The 24295-nt window shown below is 37.5% G+C and overlaps 1 protein-coding gene across 6 annotated transcripts in view; it reads left to right on the plus strand.

Moving 5' to 3' along the window:
- SEMA5A (semaphorin 5A) overlaps window positions 1-24295 on the plus strand; it is a 325269-nt gene that overhangs the window by 242675 nt on the left and 58299 nt on the right. For all 6 annotated transcript variants that reach the window (XM_021386099.1, XM_021386098.1, XM_021386095.1 and 3 more), the window contains 4 exons: window positions 1534-1651; window positions 6544-6725; window positions 8439-8582; window positions 16372-16519. In XM_021386099.1, the coding sequence (XP_021241774.1) occupies window positions 1534-1651; window positions 6544-6725; window positions 8439-8582; window positions 16372-16519 (592 nt within the window). The remainder of the gene's footprint in view (window positions 1-1533; window positions 1652-6543; window positions 6726-8438; window positions 8583-16371; window positions 16520-24295) is intronic.

Genomic DNA, 24295 nt, shown 5'->3' on the forward strand with positions numbered 1-24295 from the left:
CCACTTGTAAACACACATACACATTCCCGGGTTTCGGCACCACTTGTAAACACACATACACGTTCCCGGGTTTCGGCACCACTTGAAAACACACACACACACACAGACACACACACAATAGCAGCAAGAAAAGCTTTTTTTATTCAAAGGTATAGCACTACTTTTATAATACTTGTTATCCACTATTGCCATCTGAAGCTTACTCCCTTAATGCTGATTGGATATTTTTGCTGAGGCATGTAGCAGTGAAGTTGCTGAGGCATATAGCAGTGAAGCATGAAGCAGTATGACAGTTTTGACATATCAAAAGGTAGCTTATCGGATCATCTTAGTTTGCCATTTTCCCTGTGTCACGGGTACATTCTTTGGTCAACTTGTCCCTATTCCTTCGGGGAGGGGGCCTTTCTCGTTACATCTCGTATCCTCGCAGCCGCCTATTACAACAGCCAGTGCTATGTCATCTGCACTGTTTATATATATAACAGGGAGTTACATAAATATATAAATATATATAAAACAGAGAATTTTCTGATTCATTTTCAAGGAGTAGATGTTGTCCTATCATTTCTCTCGATGATACTGTGATCTCTGTCATCTCATCATCATCTCGATGATGATGATCTCTGTACTCAGCCCTAGTGAGGCCCCACCTTGAGTACTGCGTCCAGTTCTGGGTCCCTCACTGCAAAAAAGACATTGAGGCCCTGGAGCGTGTTCAGAGGAGGGCAACGAAGCTGGTGAGGGGTCTGGAGCACAGGCCTTATGAGGAGCAGCTGAGGGAGCTGGGATTGTTCAGTCTGGAGAAGAGGAGGCTCAGGGGAGACCTTGTCGCTCTCTATAACTACCTGAAGGGAGGTTGTATTGAGCTGGGGGTCAGCCTCTTCTCTCTTGTAACTAGTGACAGGACGAGGGGGAATGGCTTCAAGTTGCGCCAGGGGAGATTTAGGCTGGACATTAGGAAATACTACTCTTCTGAAAGAGTGGTCAGTTGCTGGAACGGGCTGCCCAGGGAGGTGGTTGAGTCACCGTCCCTGGAGGTGTTCAAGAAACATTTAGATATAGTGTTGAGAGACATGGTTTAGTGGGGTTATTGGTGGTAGGTGGATGGTTGGACTAGGTGATCTTGTAGGTCTTTTCCAACCTAGCTAATTCCATGATTCTATGATTCTATGATAACTATAATTCTAAAATTGATAGAAAATCTTATGAACTATAACTTTTGAAATCCTCCTTACTTGGAGCAAACAACATGATTTTTATGAATTACTGTAACTGTAGCAATTAAGTACAACATAATAATTCTTGTCTACATACTGTTCCTGCTGCCAGAAATTCAGTTTCAACTTCAAAGAAATTCTAGCTATTTTTTCATTATTTAATCATTTTATCTGTGCCATGCCATAACAGGGATCAGTTACACTGTCTGTTTTGGGTCTGTGAAATATGAAGAGGTGTCATATAGTCATTCAGGGATCTTTGGCAAATATAAACAAGGATGAATGTTCATGTTTTCTTACTGGTTTTCATTCACAGTGCATGCATTGGATCCCAGGATCCTTACTGTGGCTGGGACATGGTGATGAAGAAATGCACAACTCTGGAAGAAAGTTTGAGCATGAGTCAGTGGGAGCAAAGCATTACTATGTGTCCAGTAAGTTCAAACACATTCTTTTATCTCTCAAGACTTTTGATTCCATGTGAATCTCATGAAAGTGAGCTGCCATAAGATTTCTCAAGATTTCTCAACACTGTATTTAATAGCATTTTCCACAAGCCTTCCCATTAGACTTGAACAAGATATTTAGTTTCTTTTCAAATTCTCATCAAACTATTTACACTAAAAAGATCAAATGATTTATAGTTTTTTTCAGAAGACAGTCATTTTTTTTTCCCTGTGATGTCTGTATTCCCACTTTGAAAGCAAATGTTCACTAAGGTTAGAGAAAGACACTAATTCTGCAAGATTTTTTAATCACTAAGGTTAGTGATAGAGAGTTGCAGGATTTTTCTCCTTTTCTACTTCTACAATATCTAACTGTTAGTGTTACAGTCTTTTCTTTTAGGATTGTTATAGCCACGATTGCTATAAAAGGCCATATAACATGTTTCAGTATCAATGAATTGGAGAGGTGGGCTGTGAAAGTTAAGTCTCATGCACATAAATGAGTGCTAATTGTTATAAACTTTGTGTTAATATTTATAATGGCTTAACACTTCTCTTAAAAATAGTTTGATTAAATTGAATATAAAATAAATACCAACAAAGTACTTTTTAAATCCTTCTTTTTTAATATCGTTTTAGTATTGTTTAAATATTGATTCTTTTCCCTCACTACACAAAAATGAGGGTTGAGATGGATCTTCCTTGTATTACTATGCTCTTTACTTTCTCTTTGCCTTCTGCCCCTGAAGAATTCTGCCCCCTTGAATTCTTTAGAATTCAATCCAGCTTTCATCAGTAATAAGGGCTTCCTGAGCTTGTCCCCACTTCAGTTCTTGAACTGCAAATAACACTGTATAGAGCAAGCTTGAGAACTACATAGAAACTTTCCTTTGAAATAACACTATATTCTGGCAAACTAAACTTATTACAATTTTATTCATTAAGGCTTTCAAATACTTATTTTCAGAGAATTTTTCTGTGCTTTATCCACAGGATATACAAGCCAAGCTGTAATTGATATTGATTGGCATTCCATAGAACAGGGAGAGGTCTAAGAGAGGTAGCTGAGCATCTGTGGTATTGTGTCTCTGGACTTTGAAGATCATTTGTGAGAAGTATAGTTTTTTTAGTTGTCTGGCTTTGATTTATAATTCTCAAGAGGGTATTTTTGGCATGAGTACACCAATTGTGAGCGCATATAGATAGTAATTAATGCTATGGCACACATATCAACTTTGAGATTCATCCACTTGGTCATATATTGCTATTATTCATCTAAGAGCTTATCTAATATTCATTTAACTTTTATAGTAATGAAGAATTTTGTTAATTGTTTTGCCAAAATATTTTCTGATGGTAACTCTTGCAATCCATCACTAAAAGTAGGCTGATATCATCAGAGAGCTTTAACAATCAAAGTGAAAACAAATAATAATTTTGATTTTGTTTTCTTTTGTTTGATTTTATTCATATATGCAATGTGAAATGGCTTCATTTTCATAGCTCTGGCATACAGTGTATGTGGGAAAACAGTACATGTATGGGAACATACCTGACTGCATTAGCAGCTTCAGGAAATACTCCAAAGTAACTAAATTGTACACAATATTACCTCAAACCATAGAGTGTGTGACAGATTTAAGGATGAGGTCACTGAAGATGTGACCTTGCCTCAGAGGACAGAGGCACAAAATGGGGAGACAAGGTGGGTACAGAGAGGCTCTAGAGCAAGATGGATATATGAGGGGAATTAGAAAGGAAGAAGAGATTTAGAGGTAGTTGTAGAAAGGAAAGGGTGACAAATACAGGATGATATAGAGAGAAAGCAGAATGCATCCGTGTCAGGAAAATATAGCCGTAATTGTCTGTTTGGTCGTGACTTTCACCATGTAAGATTGTGAAAGGTTAATGAGCAGTGGTCTCGCATGGATTCTAGTGAGGGTTAAGAAGGTCCATGATCAGTGTATTTTGCTTTCCTATTGTGAGGGCTGCTCTGAAAGTAATGCCTCTTATTTTATTTTTCTGGGTTATGACATCAGAGGCAGCTGCTGGTGGTATGGCAGTAGAAGCTGAACCTTCCTGCCAATATTCCATTACATTTTGTTGCCATGTGACAGATGGCAGCAGAGGGGCAGTCTGACAAAATGCTGTCTGACATGGAAGTGCGTCTGAAACAAAAGTGAGTCATTGAATTACTCCATGTGGAAAAAATGGTGCCCACTGATATTCATCAACACTTGCCGAACATTTCTGGAGACTAACCAGTGGAGAATAAACACTGGAGACCTCACCACAGTGAGGTGGTGGATGATGTGTTTCAACAGTGGCAACGGTGACATGAAAGACAAGCCACATTCTGGACGGCCATGCACAGCTGTCATACCATGAAATGAAGAGTGTCTCGATCAACTCATCCATGCAAATCAGCAGATTTTGACCAGGGAACTCTGTACGGTGCTTAATATCAGTTTCAATGTGTTGGTGTCACGGAGTTACCTCTAGATCTGTCATAAAACCATGACAGTTGGAAATAATGGTGGCAATGTTGGAGTCTCACAAAGTTTGTGCCAAGTGAGTCCCACAAATGCTCACACAGGTGCAGAAAGAATACCATACGGAAGTTTGTCAGGACCTGTTGAATCAATACAAGGCTGAAGGTTACAGTTTCCTGGATCACATAATTACCGGTGACAAGATGTGGTGTTACCACTACAAGCTGGAGTCAGAACAGAAATCTATGAAGTAGTGGTGTGTGGATTCCCCATCAAAGAAAAAGTTCGAGACACAGCTCTCAGCAGGTAAAGTGATGTGCACTGAATTCTGGGTGATTCTTCTAGACTTCCAGGAATCCATACAAAACATCAGCTCTAACCGTTACATCGTGACACTGACTGAGCTGAAGGTTTAAACTTCCAGAGTTAGGCCAGAGAAGAAGACAATCTATTTCTTGCAAGATGATAACTCCAGGCCCCTTACCAATTTGAAGACCCTGGAGCATGTTGCCAATCTTCGCTGGACTATCCTATCACACCCACTGTATGACCTTCTGACCTCCATCTGTTTGGATCAATGAAAGATGGATTGTGCAGGCAACATTTTCCTAGTAATGACACTCTTATAACAGCTATGAAACATTGGGTCACCTCTGCTGATTCATATTTTTACAAGTGCAGCATGCAGGCTCTTCTGCATCACTGGTGAAAATGCACAGCTATTGGTGGTGACTTTGCTGAAAAATAGTTTTTTGTAGCTGAGAATTTGCTCTATCAAATAGAGTTATTGTGCTCTTTGTATCTGTTCTAATTTCCATGGAGAATAAAGAGGAGGCATTACTTTTGGAGAGACCTACTTATGAACTGTTTGATATCACTTTGAAAAGTGAGACATTGGTAAGGAGAGCAGGTAGGTATCGGCAATTGTAGGTATCAGCAGAGACTACGGTTCAATGACTTTTGCAGGACAAAAGAAAAAATGAAGGAAGCGAATCCTGCTATCAGTATTTGCTTATGAAATGAAGCTTTCATCCAGGTTTCAGGAATACTTTCCCTACCTTTTGATGTTAACTGTAATAACTGTAGACAACTGCAGGTTTAGTTTATAATTGTAAGTGAAACAGTAAACATGCTTTGGTAAGGTATAGGAATAGAAAGCAGGAAATATATTTTCGTATCTCAGAGATTGTGTTGGGGACATATCATTGCTGGCTTACAAACTACTGATTACAGCTGTGGTGTAAGAGAGAATGAGCTTACTTATCACTTACTGATAAGTATTTTGTATTGCATACTCGGTATGAGCAAAGTCAGTGAGTTATTTTCATTAAACAGATGTCAGCAGAATTTTGAAATAATGAATTATGGTTACTTTTTTTGACTGAAAGCTAAAATATAGCAATTAAACATGGCAAATCTATTAACATTTAAGTGATAATGTTGCCATTATTTCTCCTTATGATCGCAAATTAGTAAAAATTAGCACTTTGCTAAAAGAATTAATGGTACAGAATCTAGATTTGTAAATGGAGATGAATTCTCCAGCCTAATTGTGTTTAAAAGTTAGCTTATGCAATTTGAGCTAGCACATTTTCTTTCAACTGGGTAATAAGGATTTCTTATTAACGTGTTGCGGTTGCATGATGGAAATGTTCCCACTGAGTTGAAAACATTCTGACCCTCCCAGTCAAAGGTGTTGAGAAATGACTTTTGTGGGAGCAAACTGGCTCATCATGCAGGATTAGGTGCCACTTAAAAAATGTTTTTATGATAGATTAATATAATTACTTCTAATGTTTAGAGAAAGTCATATTTAAAAGCACATTTCACATTTTTTTAAATGGTGCTATGAGGCATATCCATCACAAAAACTTTGTCAAATAAAGATATTCATCATGAGAATTTGTGGTTGATTCAGCTGTTTGTCTTACCCTAGGCTATTATCCTCTGGTGCCCCTTTCTTTTGATCCAGACTCAGGTTTCCATAAGAATTCTTGCACATGCTGTTTTACAGTCAGTATCCAGGTTCCTAAACATGGGCAAACTTTAGGAAATAGGAAACACTGTCAGCAGAGGATAGTTGAGAAAGTAAAATACACTTTTTATCGAATAACAGTAGGCAAGCAGAGTTGTGAAAGGGAACAATTAGTTATAATTATTGTTTTTGCTACATGGTGGCATCCAGCGACCAAGATCAGTAGGAGGTGGTAGGAATCCTACAGCTGTAGAAATTACAAGGGAAGTGTACTGTCTGGAAGCAAAACCTCTCCAGTGGAGACTTTTATTGTTGGTGGCTGACAGCTTTACTTCCATGTACTTCTGAATTAAGGGGCTGTACAAAGCAGCTGTCAGGCCTCAGGTCAGCCTTTGTGTTGTGTTTGTTCCTAGACAAGAAATCTGACAGTGGATGGACATTTTGGAACGTGGTCGCAGTGGAAACCATGCAGCCACACGGACGGTGCCAGCGTTGGCTCCTGCCTCTGCAGGACCCGTGTGTGCGACAGTCCAGCTCCTCAGTGCGGAGGGTGGCTGTGTGAAGGACCAACCATAGAAATTGCCAACTGTTCCAGGTAAACAAAACAATTTCAGGTTCTATCATTTATGTTTTTTAAAGTTTTTAACTTAAACAGAATTAAACCTACCCTTTCGAATCTCATCTGCAATCCACTGATCCTATTCTGTGTTTGAAGCAGCTCACAGCAAAGGCCGGAGCAAATGAAACATTAGAAAAGTCTCAAACATTGTGGGAGAGAGAATGAGTGAAATGGCAAGCAGTGATTTCAAATGCAGTGTAACAAATTATATTGACCTCAGTTAATTTTAACAAAAGCTAAGAGAAAAAAAAATCAATATTAGGTAATAGTCAGAGTATGATATTTTTCTCAGTTCTAGTCAATTCTGTAAGTAATAATACTTTTTTTTTTTTGGAAGTCAGAACTGTTTACTTTTTTCACTTTTTTTGGCTTCATATCACCATTGTATTCCCCTATCTGACTTGGAAAAGATGTATCCCTTATATCTTTTGGTAGTTTCATGACATCTGGATCTGTTGCCAGCTTGTATGCCACTTCTTAGCCTGTCTTTTGTCTTTCTCAGGCACATAGCCACTGTCATAAAAAACACAGTGATATATAATTTCAGAGAGACTCAGAACACTGCATACTCTGAATTGCATTTAGGGTTCATCTTTAAAACATTTTACATACTTTAGTTGGAAGATGAAAAATAAACTGGTCCCTTCTGCTTATTTTCAGTGATTCTTTCATTTTTTTGTCTTTTTGTTTTGTTTTGTTTTGCACATCATGGTTGTGAATAAAACTGATTGCCCTTCCACACAAGATAACTGCAAGCTCTGTTAGTGGAAGTAGTAAAGTTTATGGAAATTATTAGAAGTAACAATATAGTATTTAACATCTGGAGAATCGTAGAAAAATATGCTTGGTATTCTGAACAATCAAAGTTTGTTCAGCTTAGAAAGGAATTGAGAACATGATTTTGAACTTGTTTCACATACTGATATTGGCAGTATTACACTACTATTTGGACATCTATATTAACATATTAACAATTGATTCCCAGAGTTCATGGACATTGAGAGATTTTGTTATTTTGCCACTTGAGCAAGACATTCTACTGACTGAGATCTTACCTTTTGTCCATTTTAGAAATGATATCTGATTTTTTTTTCAAATGTTTTTTTTTTTAATTTATTACCAACTCTTTATCCCTTATAATAACAATAGATCAAGATCAATATAAATTGATAATATTTGTGATAATTTACTGGAACAAGTTTGTGTCATATTTACTAAGGGATTTAGTTTTTTTTAAAAAAAAAAGACCTACAAATTGGAAAAATATGTAATTAAAATTTATCTTCAGAACTTTTGTATAGAAGTTTGCAGATCAGGTTTGTCCATAATAAAGTGACTGAAAGCAACTAAAGAGAATTTTAGTTGTTGCTGTGTACAGCCAGGAGTTGGACTTGATGATCCTTGTGGGTCCCTTCCAAGCCAGGATAGTCTGTAGTTCCGTTATGTCTTTGGACTTTGTTTACTTTTTGTGTAATGAGGTCCTTGCAACAGCTGCTGATCACAAGCAAGGAACATGGAAGAATCAGAGCACTTTTAGTTTAGTTTAGTATTCTTTAAGAAATGGAACACGATGCGGTATCAGTGATAACTACGGAAATATTAATGGGTCAGATTCTGCTGTCATTCGCACCTAATCAGCCATTCGCTATGTATAACAGATGACAGAGCCTGAGCTTTTTATTCTACCAGAAATGGAGGCTGGACACCATGGACTTCTTGGTCACCTTGTAGTACCACTTGTGGAATAGGCTTTCAAGTTCGTCAGCGCTCCTGCAGCAATCCAACCCCTCGGCATGGAGGACGTGTCTGTGTGGGACAGAATCGTGAGGAGAGGTGAGTTATTTTTTCTCTACCATCTGCTTCAATTTCTTCTGCTTAGCTGTAATCCATAGGACATTTTCTCCTTTACCTGCCTGGTGTTTCTTTTCCTCTTCTTTCATTCTCTTGAACTCCATGTGCTGCACAGTAGCAGCGTTTCCATTAGGAAGGATGTGGGGCTGCAGCAGTTCCTTCATCTTTCACTTAGCTGCATCCCTTCTGAGCCAGCTGAGCTCCTGGTACCAGAGAATTGTGCTGAAGCAATGTACTGCTGTCCCTTGAGACCCTGAAAATTGATTCTCCTGGAAAATTGATCGCAGTATGTTTAAATTGCAACTTGCCTGGGCTCAAGACCTGGAATTCAGAACAAAATAGAGTAAGGTCACAGCAGTATGTTACTGATGCCACGAGTTCATGTTTTCTGTCTTAAATGAATTAAGCTTCTATATAACACAAAGGGAAGTTTCATGGGCTTTGTCTCATATTCAGTAAATACAATGCACCTGGACTCAAATATCTTTTAGTAAGGTTTCAGATGTTCGGTTTTCTTACTTGTTTGCATGTATATTAACCCCTGAGCAGATCAAGTCAGCTTAAATATTGATTTCCCTATCTACTGCTTTTTCACCAGACTGAGCATTTTATAATAGCTCAGAATGTGAGTTTCCGGCCTCTAGTTCCATTATACATGCCCTCCTCTGAGGTCTCTAATTTGTAATCTATATGCTGGTAATTTTAACAGAAATTAAATATTTATTTAAACCAAACGAGAATTCAGATAAGCTACAACTCTTAGATGTGTTTATTATCATGTTTTCTGAGGCATGCCAAAAAGCATAGATATCAGAATACTGGTGCTGGTGTAAGAATTTGGAGGATTGTAGTCATCCATTCCAAGAGATGTATGCAGATACATTTCCCTCAGTATGCACTTGCAGCTTATTTCAGTGTTTCTGTAAAAAACTTTCACATAACCAAAGGAGAAGGGATGATTTTGTATCCTGTATTGCTGTGAGATCAAAGTAAGATTCAGTAACCTTTATAGTGAGTTTCAGTAGGGGAGATTTAATTAAACACTGGTTCTGGCATTTCCTCAGATGAAAAGATTCCAGTGAAGGGAAGCTGCATCACACATTTATGTATTAACAGAAGATCAGGGGCCTGGTCTTTCTAATTCTAAATGTAAAGGGTCAGTATTGTAGAACATGTGAACCCTTGCTTTTTCGAAGCCATGAATATTTACCATTTCATCACAGAGGAGAGCATTTTGTTATTTTGGAAATTGCTTTCCCAAAAAAGGCTGCTGAACCTAAAAGCTGTCCGCCAAATGTAAGATTATGTCTGCTGTTACATAGCTTTGTCCCAGCATGAATAACAGATTTTCTTGATCTGAGAGTTCAGTCCAGGACACAATAAGACTGAGTGCAGAAGAAAAGAGTTTAGTTTGAATAGACTTCTTGGTGATGGACATGAATCTTAGTAGTCATTGTTCATCTTAATTTTAGTGCTGAATAGAAGTCCAGTAAGGTGTTTCAGAGAAATACAGAAAGACACGACAAATACTTATCTGATTATAAAATAAATGTCCAGTATTAAGACAATGGATGCATTGAAAAAGCAGTTACAAAATTGGAAGTGATACAAATGAGTTAAATAATAACTCAGGAGGACTGAAATTTGGTGTGTAGTCATTCTAAAGGATGTTTGCTCTGCTTTTGTAGCCTGCAATTTACTTGTCCCTTCCCTGTCATCTAGTTCAGCAGTTATCTGGGATGTACTACAGGGTGCCTTTTTCTCTCACAGTTCCCTTGTTGCTGTTTCTTTTCTCCTTGAAACACCCCCCACTCCCACCAGCCCTACATCTTCCTTTCCGCCCTCCTCTCATTCACTAGCTTGCTCACAGCTAACTTTCCTGCCTTGACTCTGATTTTCTTTAGGCTATCCATGATGCTTCAATATGCTGATACTTTTATATGTATTTTATTTCAAGAAGGTTTGTTATGTTAGGGCATTTTGTCATATAATTTCTAAAGCAACTTTCCTAGAGGAACAAGGCTCCTTAATGCTTATTTCTCACAATTATGACAGAGTCAAGCCAAGCACTTGGATCAGTCTTTTCAAAGCTGTAAAAAGCAGAGTCCTGGGAAACTTCCTAGCCAGACCCCATCCCATCACCCACAGCAAGCGTGGAGATGGAGGCCAGTTTCTAGATTATGGCTGATATCATGGTGCTGAGGGAGGTCTGAGGTCTGGTTGGGAATCCAAACCATAGGCCGTATCTGGCAGTTCCCAGGCAGGTCTGTAGCAGAGAGGCCAGAAATGAGTCCACACGTTGAGGTATGAAGAAGGGAGCTCCATGGCTGGCCAGGAAGCAAGCGAAGTACTCCTCCAACAGCACTGAAGGAGCTGTCAGAACAAGACAACTCCTGGACCTGCTAGGTGTAGGCAGAGGCCTCAGGTAAGGTTGACTGGGGCTATTAAGGCTTTTTGATGCCCTGAAGATTCTAACAGCTTGTGAAGAGTTTTGAGCTGAAGGCAGTGGAGTACGAGTATTTATAATAAGTCCTAATTCAGTGCTTCCCTCTAGTGCCTCTGCATTGCATGGATACTGAGCACTTGAGAACTGGGCCCAAAACATTCAGGCAGGCTGAGAAATATTCAGTAGTTCGTAAGAAATGTTTAACTTGTTTTTGCATCTGGGGTATACCAATTAGCAGCATCTCAGATTTTCTCGTGGAAATTAATTAATGTTTATAAATAGCCTAACATTTTACTTTCTTAATTGCCCAGCCCATGAGTAAAGTGAATAAATGTGTAGACTTAGTAAAAATTAGTATTAGGTGGTTTAATTAGGTTAAATTGTGTGCTTTTGTCTTTATGTTAAAGTACATATTCATGTCACCTTCACACATTTAAGGAGCTTAAATATGAGATTCAGTTTCCACAACTGTCATTATGCCAAGCTTTGCAACAAACACAGTTCCCAGCAGAAATCCAGCAAATAATTCCATAAAAACTAAACACAAAAAAGTGCACTGTTGAGGTTAATTCTCCTACAGATGTGAATGAATATTCAGTTTGATAATATTTGTTCACACATGAAGGGGTAAATGTCTAGGCTATGCTTGTTTTACCTCATGAAAGCTGAGATCCTACAATACCTAATGTATCAGACAGATCTGTGCTTGCTGGTCTTTCCCTTGAAATCAGTGGAAATATTTGCCAATTTTAAATTTTACAAATAGGTTAAGTTGTTGCATGCTCTGTTGCTTAAGGGTGGAGGAGTGGAAAGCAGTTGAAAGATAGCAGCAAATACTTGCATTACAAAGCCAATTCGCCTTGTAGAAATAGGTCAGAAGTTCAGATGGTATGTGTTTGGACAAAGTATGGAGAGGGAGTAAAAATAGGATTTTAACAGATAATGTTGTATTTAAGAGTCAAGACTGAAGATGTCCAGATGAATTCACAAGGGCCTTAAAAATTTGTTTCCTTTTGTTGTTTTTTCCTGTGCGTGGAATATGCACTGAAGCTGCGGGAAAACTCTCAAGATTTTAGTTTATAAGGTCTGTAGTGTCCCTTCTTGACTTTGTCATTGAGTGAAAATATTTTTCCTCTCCTTTGTGAGGAAGATGCAGTAGGTCCAGACTCATTAAGTCCTTTGGTCTCTCTCTGTACGGAAATGAGGGACATTAGAATGAGAATCCATTGCTTCTAGTGAGTGTAATCTTCTTCCATTACAAAGGAAAAAAGAAAGAAAAAAGCAAAGCAAAGCAAATCAGGATTAGAAAAATGGATTGGTTGCAGTTAAGGTGTAAACATTTGAAAATGCTGGAAATTTTCTTATGTACAAGATTAGAAGCAGTAGATACTGTCATCTTTTCCTTTGAACACAATCGTCAACAGATCTCTCAGACTTGTTTCCAGAAGAAGGAGGAATGAGTGAGAGTCGAGTGGTTCTTGCCTGTAGTTCTGCCTATTTCTGTACAGCAGTACAGACAAGCTTGATCTCCTTTAGCAGAGCAGATCAAACACAAGAGGCCTTGGGCTTTCCATTGCCCCCATGGTTGCCCATCCTGCCAGGAAGTGTGTGCTCCCTTGCTTCTCAGTTTCTCTGTTCACTCCTACTCCACAGAATTCCCTGAGAGCACATGCCTCAGCCCCCACCACCTTCAGCAGCCTCCTGGGAGGGAATTTCTCTTGATTCAGCAATATCCTTCCAGTAAGGCATGTGCATCTGTCATATGTCTGCTTTCAATTAAAGCATTCCCATCAATTTCAGCACAGTCTGTCCTTCCCATTAAGTTATCAGCAGCTGGTAACTGGGAGTACCCACCATGTAACAGTATTGCAAAGTGGGTGAGCAATGATTATGATTAGTTTGTTTTTCTTAAATACATAATAGCATGATACTGTTCAAAATTAAGAATTATACGTCTAAATAGAATCTTTTTTGTTGAATAAAAAAGACACATAACTATCATATAGCTAACTTGTTTCAGTCAATGATGCATGACAACACTGAAATAATTTGACTTTTTGTAGCATTGAAATAAAAAATTCCAGTTGTACTAGAATTGTCTGGAGTAAAAATAACAAGTTACTCTAGGACCTAATGGTTCTGGATGTATGTAGACAGGGGACGCTCTTCTTTACCCCAGTATGACAATCTCTTTATTAGGAAATTTAAACTTGGATTCACTTTAAGAGAAAATGGGAAAGGTCACTGTACAAAACTCACATTTCTCTAGGCTGTTCTTCCTTCTGACCTCATTGCAGTTAGAGATGGGATTAGGGGAGAGGGCAGTGGTTTCACAGATCTTTTGTTGAATTACTTTAAAATGTTAGCCCTGTGGGTCCTGAGAACAAAATTAAGAGGGTAAGAAAGAGCAAAAGGGAGAAAGGGTTACTGAGTGACTTGAAATGCAGCCAAAAAGAAATATAATGAAGCTTGGCTCAAAGCCCCTTGCTGTAGGACAGCGCTCAAAGATCAATTGCAGGGATATCTCTAATTTTGAAAACATACCTGATGTTTTTAGAGGTTGGCTGGCTAAACAGAAAATAAAATCCAACTTGTACACTGTGGTTTCATTGTTTGTTTGCTTGCTGTGTTATTTTTTTTTCCTTTTCTGAAAAAAATGTAAAGTTAGCAATCAGTTCTGATGATTTTATTTTTTTCCCTGAATTGAAGTAATTGCACGGGCACGTTAGGTCTTTTCTCAGTTTCATTTTGTAGTTTCAACTGCATATTTAAGTAGTGTTGGTTAGCAGAATTGCCAGCCTTTCAGGTGCTTACTGTGTCAGTTGTTAGACTTAGTTTCTGTTTTCCACTTTAGAGCAGGTGATACAGCACAATGGCATTGCAGGTGTCACTGCATAGTGTCAGGAATCTCATCTAAGTGAGATCTGTCACACCTGACTTCAAATGCCCTCAATGTGTTTATGCTGAACTCCACTACAGTCTGTGGAAGTCTAGTCAATACAAGCAGTGGAGAACAAAGTAATTTGTCTCATTCTAGTTTATATTCCTAAATTTCATCAAATGAATCATTCTAGCTCTGTAGTTTGTATCAACAAAATTTCCATTGACTGCATGGAAGCATAGATATCCATCTCCCGCACAGCCTTTATTGTTAATGGAGAGAAATCAATACACTGAGTACTGTATTTCTGTGATCTTTACACTACGGTGCCATAAATCATGTTTTTAAAATAATTACTACTTCATTTCAGGAGAGCTACATAGCATGTGTCTATTTTATGGTGAGATGAATCCCACCCTAGTTTCAGTTTTTGGGTGGCTGAATATCAGTAATTGTACATTTCATGGCAGACTTGCTTAATCCCGTTTGTGTATCCCAAATTAATTTAACACATCTCCATTAAAAACTAATTAAATTATGCAAAATATGTACTCATTTGAATAAATAAATGGTGATGTTGCATGTATATTTCATTGGGTACACATTCTCAACAAATGATCGCAGAGATGAGCTATCACAAATATTCCCATTAACGAGTGCATGTGATGATATGCATGCAGCTATTTGAGTTTTGGGGGAAGAATATCCAGTCACAGAACTTTCATCTGCATCTTTAGGAATAGATAGCATAATGTGAACTATAAATTGCAAATAATGAACATACAGGAGAAAAAGAGAAAAGGTTGAAAAAGCATTTACCCAAATTATACACAGAAGAATTCTGAGATAGCAGATTCATAAATATTGAGGTTTTTTTGTTTTTCCTCAATTTACTGGAGAAGAGCAGACAAGGTCAATACAAGCTGTTAATAGTTTATTTAATAATACAGAAAGACAAAACTAAACATCACTGCCCCATTTACTCCACTCCCAACCTTTTAAATTTTAGTGGAGTTTCTCAGACCTACAAATTTTGAGTGATAGACTCCAGCATTTGTGATAAACTTACTGGTATATATGTATCATACACAAACAACAGGGTTTTTGGTGGTGGTGGTTTTTTTTTTGGTTTTTTTTTTTTGGTTGTTTTTTTTTTTTCCTGAACATGCGAATTCTTTGGCAGTGAAGAATTAGAGCTCGAGGATCTTGGGGCTTTCTACAAAAAAAATGTTGCTATGGTTATTGTTGTTGAAAATGACAACAGTTTATGCTGTCATTGTTTCCCTTTGTGTAGAAGTGAATTATTGAAGTATTAAGTACAGTTTTCATGGAAGAAGAGTGCAAAATGATGAAAGGCAAGAAAACAGTGCATATTGAAGGGCTGGTGTAAGAAATGAGGATATATTGTAGCAGATGGATTTGTTCATTCGGGACAGCCAGAAGTAGTAGCAACCAGCGCCATGCAGTGGCATCCACAAGACTTGAACACTTTGGAGATCAGCTGTTTTCTGAACACTTGTCAAGGCTTTGTTTCATTTCAAATAAGACCTAAAATTTGGACTTGTTGATCTTGGAGATCTTTTCCAGCATTGGTGATTCTATGACCTTGGCCCCTCTTAGAACCGTACTCATGCTTTCAGGTAGCCCAAATCCTTTGGTCACACACAGAGAGTCTTTACCAAACAGCACATGCTACAGCTAGAGTGAAAAAAAAAATGCAGAATTTTAGTTTTTTAAAAAAAAAATCACTAAAACTTGAGATAGTTGCTGTTATCTGACTGTCTAGTTATAGTAACAATAGCTGCACAGTTAAATGTTCCTGCTTCTCTTGAGGAGCTCATATCCTTCTGAATCAGTTTGCAGCCCGCTGGAAAATCCTTTGAGGATTATAATAGCTAAAAACACCCTTTAAAAGCTAAAGCAATAACACTATCAAAACAGCACAGTTCTGTATGCCTAGAGTCAATGTTTCAGATTTTATTTTACCCGTAAAAACAGAGGCACTAGAAAACAAAAGGAAGGTTAGCTCTCTGAAGAGGAGAGAGATGAGTCCTAATCAGTGCTTGTCTAGTAAGATAAAATACTGCCTGCATAAATGGTTACCTTTCATTTGGTTGACTCACTTTTCCTCCAGACAAAGAGACACAACTGTTATTATTAAAGTAGTTGCCAACGTCACTTATGGGCTCACAGTGCAATGGCATGGTTGTTTCACACAGATTGTATAAAGGCGCTGAATAAAGTGAACAAATGCTTCAACAAGTATTTAAACTCTGTGCGGTGTGACAATTGTTAGCTCAGCGTTTCATGAATAGAGTGGGACTCATTATATAAAATATTTCCTTGTAAAAACAACTATCTGAATAATCAAATGAGCAACTTGGGAAAGGTGTTGTCTTGATACTAAACAGATTCTTTGCCTCCTTGTTCGCCTCTTCTCACAGGTACTGCAATGAGCATTTGTTATGCCCCCCTCACATGTTTTGGACGAGCTGGGGTCCATGGGAACGCTGCACTGCTCAGTGCGGTGGAGGGATTCAGGCTCGGCGTAGGACATGTGAAAACGGTCCTGACTGCCCTGGCTGCAGTGTGGTAAGTAATTCTCAGCTTGCCCTTCAGCAGATATGTGTGTGCCCATATGCTGTATCTCTAGCATGAGTCACTAAAATGTATTTGCCTCTGTGTTGCTCAAATGTATTGAAATTCATACAGTTTATCAGATAAATATATATCATTCACTTTTTATACAATATCCTCTAGAATATGGGCGTCCAGAGGCAAGATGGGTGCGGATAAGGGATGTGTCTTTGACAGGTTTATAGCATTTTTTATTTTTATCACCAGAGTACATAGGAACTCTTGCTATGAGCCCAAGACCCTGGTGTCTCAGGTCCTGTGCAGTACAGAAAGGATAAGTTTGAAATCTAAAGAAGTAATAGGACAGGAAGTGAATACAGATTACACAAAACCACTAGCGAGTGCTGAAGTAAACTTGAGTAGTGACAGTAATCTTAGCATGACAGTAGCCTAACAGCTGCCAAGTTTCAAAGCTACTGTAGGACAATTATGAATGAACAGAAATACATTGTGGATGCCCCGTGTATGAAGACAAACATATGGAAAAGTGTATAGGGTTTTCTTCTTATGTCTGAACAAGCATAGATATTACATTTCACGAAATGAGCACATCAAAATGGAACATTGATTTCTTGAAGGTGATGAGATGGTATGTAGCAGAGCATGGGTGAGGGAAACCCAGCAGAGATACACAGCCAGGAGAGTGACATGTTCACTGAAGTACAATTGGAAAATAACCTTGGTGTGGATATTGCTGAATGGATAATACTGTCAAAGCTAAAGTAAGGGATTTAGTTGCTGGACCATTAGAAGCCGAAGGAAAATCCTTGCGTGTGTAGGTGAATATCAGAAGATGAACCTTGCGGTGCTATTTCATGTTACATCTAAATTGAATTCCAGTAGTGGATTGTCACTGAAGGGAATATTATGTAGAAAGCATAACGTGGCTGAAAATTTGAAGTGGCTGAAACTGAAGAAGATAGATTCTGCTGCTGAATGACAGAAGGTATTAATCTCCCCCATGACAGAAAACAAGCACAACTCAGAGGAAAGCTGGCAGTTCTGTTTTAGCCATGTAGTGTTTAGTGGCCAGACCTAATGTTGCAGGCTGAGAAATATGTACTGAACTTTGTCCCTGAAAGCTAAATATGCAAAAGAAAAAATATTTTTTTTCCATATATTAAACCAATCTTTACATGCTTTAATTTCAAAGAGTCAATTAATTCTGAGGTTTGTCATGGACTACTTGTTAGTCTGGCAGTAATTCAGTACTAAAGGATTATTTATTATCCTTCTTCATTTAAAGATTTTGTGTGTGTATTTTCCCAGAGTTTGTTCTCTCTTTAATATTCATCCTGGTGTTAAATTGAATTTTCAGTAGATTGAAAACATTCAACAGGTTTGTTCTTGTATTTCAGCTGAACTATAAGAATTAACCTAATAACTTTTCCAAATTTTTCAAAAAATATTTGTCTCCCCCTAATGTTACACAAAAACATCAAACATATGGATTAGATCTATTGCTAAGCCTTCATGGACAACAAAGAAAAGAACACAGTTTGAAAGTTTTCTGTCTCAGTCATCCCTGTTTATCCCATCTTAGGCCTCATTCAGGAAAAAATTTTGTTCTGCATGCAATTTTCTCATGGACTGTAATGAAAAATATGTCACTGATTTTCTTGGGAAGCTGCATGAAGAAAATAGAAAACCTAGTAAAAATTTTGTAGTTAAAACTGATTTGAGATTATTGTTACTAGGATTTATAATTTATGTCTTTGGTGTAACAAAACAATAATCAGTGCATCTGTGGATGTTTCGTTGTTCAGAAAAGCATTCCCTACTGCTTAGGTACCAGTGGAAACCAATCTGAAGTAGAAGCCCTTTATAAACCCTGGTGTTCTTGCAAGACAAGGAATTCTACTTGTAAAATCTGTCTTTTGTTTAAGGCTCAGTGAATTTGAACCTGGAAGTAAGCCAGTCTTGAGTCAAAGGTTTTGTAGCCATTGTAGGACTTTGTGGATAGGTATATCTTGAGAACTACCTCATTAGTTCTTTATTATTCCTAAAAGGTTGATTTTTTTTCATTAATGTAGGAAAAAGCAATCTGAAATATTGTTATTACTTCTTGTAATTTTTGGATGAATCAAGTATTTATACTAATAAAATTCAAATGAAACAAGAGCAGTAAAATTAAAACCTAATTATTCATCAGTTTCTTCTACTTCAACCATTTTGTTTGGTAATAGTATGTGTCCTCTGAAAGAAATAAAATTATGGATTTTTACCATAGTTAATAAAAAAGAAATGATTTTTGCCCCATTACTACCAATTTCCCTTCTTTAATAGATGTAATAAGGCAACAAACTTATGTGGTGAAAGATATTTTCTGAGTTTCATTTGTTTTTAAAACCCCTTTTTTTTTAGTATTTCAGAGAACTTGTATACCTAAATAATCTCACAAAGACTTACAGTGAAAGTGGTAGTGGTATTGTACACTGCTTGCTAGACATCAGATCTGGAATAAAAGATGCTATGAGCCAGGATTTCAGCAAGTGAATTAAAGGCATATCTGAAAATAGATCCAAGGACTTAAAATAGCCAGTACTCTTTTTTCAGTGATGAGACAATAGCTTTAATAAAAAAGGAAGTGTTCCAGGTTTCTTGTTTGCTTTCAGTAAGGATGAATTCTCAAATACCAAGAGTTGTCATAGATTTTCTGCAGCTGTATTACACAGAGCCTGCTGTCTGTATAGTCAAGACTCATATTCATAAAAAGCAGGAAAGAAGCATGTAGCCAGATGAGAGCATATCATTTAAGATGATAACAACAACATTAGACTTCATTTCATCTTGAAATGAAAATATATTTATTATGCATCAGAGATGTAGGGAGGACTAAATGCTGTCTTGGGACTCAACTATGATGATTCTTTGTTTTTAGAATAGTTTCTCAGTGGCAGGGTGGGAGTGAAAAAGAAATACTGTTTCCTCATGAAAGAAAGCCTACAGCTTGTTTGCCAGCTGTATCAGGGGACCAGATTTTATGTTGCGGGAGTCTTCTGTTTTCCAATGTGAGACCAGTCTGTGCATCTGCAGTACAGCCAGCCCTAATCTATTTAGCTGTTCTCATTTTGCTGCTTTTACCATATCCACGGCTACTGTCTTTGTCCACAGATTTCTGCTACATAATTTTTACTCAGCATTTTCCTTCCCTTTTGGCTTTGTTGTATTGCTGTTAGTTTGTAATAGCACAGCAGGTGGTTACTGCTTCTGTTCTGCTTTATGCATGTTTCTCATCAGCTGGCTCCTTGGCGTTATCTCTTATAGCAGAAATGAACCAAGACAATTGGATATCTTTTGTTAGAACTTGATAGAGTTCCTTGCAGCTATTGCAAACTTAGCGTCTTGTAAAATAATCATGAACATTTTGATGCAAACAACTAATCCAAAGATAGAAAAACATGATGGTATTTTAAAGATGCATCTCTCACTGAGGTTTACTTAGTACATGAAAATAGCTAACCAGAGATTTGGGATCAAAAGCATTTACACTGAATATAGAAGACCATAAATTTTTATAGTATCGGAGAACAAGACCACAGAGAATCCTAAAGGTCAAAAAGATGAAGCTTGAAATCAAACTCTGGAGCCATAAAGATCGCATCAAGATTTTTACATTAATCAAAGTTGGTACAAAATGCTGGAAATTGTCTAACAGGAGAAAGGGCTGTCACAGCAAAACTTAAGAGCAGCCAGAATCAGGTAATAGAAAAATACAGTAGATGACAAAACAAGTATTACTCTAATATATTCAGGTGATACAAGTGCTAGAGAAAGCGCCACGGAATTCTGCGGACTGAGTTAATGTGACTCAGAGGACAAATCTCTTTAGATTTTACAGCATACTTGGGTAAATTGTACCTTTGTTTCAGAAAGAGCTTCTTTTCCCCTGAGAAGCATAGTCTCAGTTGAATTTGCCCCAGGTCAGTATTAAAAAATAACTTGCTTTGAGAATTATTAGAATAAGAAATCTAATCTGAGGCTCAAGTTGGGTGACATTCTTTATGTGTATTTATCATTTCAGTTATGCTAGTGTATGCATTAATTTTATTGTTGTAATAGCAGTCTGGTAAAGAGTATGTGCTTTCCCCATACCAAAACACAAAGCATGTTAGATTTTTCTATGAAATAAAAGAATGACAGAATTTGTTTATTTCTTAGACATAGTTGCTAATGTTGCATTCATATCTTTTTTATTATTATTTTAATGTTTCAGAAGTGTGCTGAAAACAGAACTTGGAGAAGAAAACCTCTCTGTATTCTAAACTTTCGGTTATGACATAAGAAGAAAAAAATGTGTTGGAAAAAAGAAAACATTTCTGACAATTTTTTCATTAAGTTTTTAAGGGGAATTTCAAGATGGAAGGTTTTCAGAAGTACTTTTTCCATCAGAAATGGCACCAAACTGCCTTTAAAATATTTTCTATATCCCAAAACAAACTTCAAATATCCAGCCTTGCAAAACAGAAAAGATTTTTATTATGCATTTGAATGGTTCTTTTTTAAGTTTCTCTTTGACCTCTCAGACTGAAGACAAATAATCCATAATCTATTGCAAAACCAGAAAATACACTCTCACAAGTGTGAAGCACAAAAATTGTTCTTTTTCTATGGCATTTGACTATTTCATGCTCATTCCTTTTCTGTCTATTACGTAACCTCAATGAGTATTAGCTGCTTCTTGTATGCTTTAAATGTTTAACAAAGTAGAACTTACTTTCTGATGATGATGTAAGTACAGTTGCAATTATAAACAGTGTCGAGTAATTAAGAGGGGGAAAATCAAAACACCAAAATCACAAGAAATAGGTTCAGAAAACACTGACACATTGAGTAGTGGTAGTTGTTGTGGAGCCCAACTGTCAGTTAAGAGAGTTATCAGCCATGCATACTCAAGGTAAACATAAACTGATGAAAAGATGCGTATATACACGGCCTGCTCCAACAGTAATGCCTGCTATTTTATGATGTTGGCCCAGGAAGTCAGAAGCAGATGTTGGTGGTATGTCAGTTGAGGTTGAACCTTCCTGCCAATATTCCATTACACGTTGTTGCCATGTGACAAATGGCACCAGAGGGACAGTCTGACAAAATGGCATTCTACATGAAAGTGTGTATGAAGCAAAGGTGTGTCATTGAATTCCTCCATGTGGAAAAAAAGTGCACCCACTGACATTCATCGATGCTTGCTGAACATTTCTGGAGATCAGTGTGAGCACAGTGAGTCGGTGGGTGGTGCGTTTCAGCAGTGGTGACCGTGACAGCAGGTCACCTCCTCTGGTGCAGGTTTTTGTAAGCGCAGCATACAGGCTCTTGTTAATGGCTGGCAAAAAATGCATAGCTAATGGTGGTGACTGTTGAAAAAGAGTTGTCTTGTAGCTCAGAATTCACTCTATCAAATTGTGTCATTTTGTTCTTTTTATCTGTTATAGTTGCCACGGAAATAAATAGGAGGCATTAGTTTCAGAACAACCTACATATATCCAAATGTGAGGCATTCAAGGTAGTCTTTAACTACATTTCCAACAATCATTTTGCAGTTTGATTTATTTAACTTTGATGAGGCTAAAATGCACATTGTTCACTTTCTTGTTTAAAATAAAGCAGCATACAGCATCTCTTTTTTGAGAAGCATGTAATTTTAAAAGTTATTTAAAGTTGAAAAATAAATCTTCATCTCTGAAAAACTGTCAAAACTCCACTTAATTCAGTACAAAGTTGGTGTATTCAATTCAGTACAACCTATGACGATTGGCAATGACTGCAGTTCTGTCTTGCATCTAAAACAATATCTTTCAGAGACTTCTCACTCACACTTAATATTTTCTTTTCTGGAACAATTCTAATTGATTTCAAATTTCTTTCTCAAACCTAGTTAGGTGTGTTGTCCTGTATGAGTGTTCTCACATTCAGGAGCTTTGCCCTTGAGCAGATGAGTGTCTATGATACAGATGATGTGTGCTGGATTCAGAAGGCCAAGTCTCATTTAAAGTACCATAGGAAACAAATCATACTGTAACTGTGCATAAGCTTTCTCAAGGCTTTGGATGTAGGGAATGGTCTGCGCATTCCTCAAGGTCAGGTAATAGCCAGGTGCTTTCATCCACATGGAGACTCTTATTGATCAGTGAAAAGAGATCTTATTTAGCACATCCAGAATTTCCCATGCTGTTTCCTGAAAGCCTGTGTCTTGTAATAATAATTGCTATCATTCATGGTTTTCAGTAGCTCCCATGCTGAAGATATAGTCTTTGTTATTGTAATTTAGATGTAATACATTGCACCTGGCTATTAGAGGCTCTGTTTGCATTGCGATCATTACTGTGTCTGATAACCACACAAGAAAAAAGTGTTTGAAAACTCCTTCAATCTGTGCCCAGCTCTCCAAAGGCTCAGCATTACAAGACGAAAACTTCAGTTTCCCTTTAGCTCAGCTCATTTGTGAATATGAATGGGAAAGAAAAACACAGTTACTAAGGAATAAGGGATAGAGGGTGCTCAGGTTTTGTGCTGCACTAATGACAGAATGAATTGATTTTTTTCATTACTATGGAGCTACAAACATTCAGTTATCTCTGGGAAGTGTCCCATAACTCTGTTATTACAGGCTAAAACTCAAAACAAAAAGTAGGTGACATGGTTGTAGCTTAGTTTTGTCAAGTAATAAGGCTTACAACATCATACTGCAGTCTGTTCAGTGAGAATTCATCTACCCATAAGTAAGGAACTGATTGATTTGGAGGGCTGTCTCATGTTAAAATATGAAATTGCAACAAGTTGCATGAAAAATATTCATTATAGGACAATAACTAAAATTCATTCCCACCTTCAGAGGCAGGGCTACCACTGAGTCCCATATTTGTTCCAGGTTGCACCATGTGCTAGTTGGTGAGTGTGCATGTTAGCACAAATGTAGCCATTCTCTAGACACTGCATGCCTCTTAATTTTAGCTGTAGGACCACTAAGTTCTACTCGCAGGAGATATGGGGAGGGGAAATGAGACTCTCAAGGAAAAATTTCCAAGTCTTGAAAGACAAACTTGCAGGAAATCAAGTGTGACTAGTTCCAGTGCTTATGGAACTACATACAGCATTATTTATTTATTTATGTATTTATTTATTTTTACAGTTCTCACTGCTATGTCGGTTTTAATTTCATGGAAATACTTTCTACGTATCAAAGAAAGCTACAGTACACATCATCAGCACAAAGATTGATTTGCATGTTACACAGGAGTCACTAGATATCTCTGAGGGCTAAGTAAGAGAAGTGAAATGAGTTGTGTCATAATTCTGAAGTCGTGGAGTTTCAACAAAACTTCTGCTCTCACCTTGAAATATAGTGAAGAACAAGACAGGAGAATAACCTTGGTGCATGAGATGTTTACAATATTAAAAGACAGAAAGGTTATGTGGCTATGAAAAATACGGATTCAATTTCAGCATTTAGGAAGCTTTAGCAAGGTAATTCCAATAGACAAAAAAAGGTAGTCTAGAGACTCCCATAAACTAATCCCAGAATGGAAGACTGTACTGTCCAGACTGAAGCTAGATGAAATCAGATTGCAAGTCATACTGTTTTCTCCATCACTGCTTTTAACTTGTCTTCAAAGTGAAGCTTATTTTGAAGCTGAATGTATCTGACTCCTTTGGATCAAAGACTGAAGTGATTGGATCACGTTATGATTTCATCTATAGATTTTAGAAGTCTCCTCTATCACAAAGCTGTGT

This window comes from Numida meleagris, chromosome 2 (assembly GCF_002078875.1).
Source record: "Numida meleagris isolate 19003 breed g44 Domestic line chromosome 2, NumMel1.0, whole genome shotgun sequence".
NCBI classification, from domain to species: Eukaryota; Metazoa; Chordata; class Aves; order Galliformes; family Numididae; genus Numida; species Numida meleagris.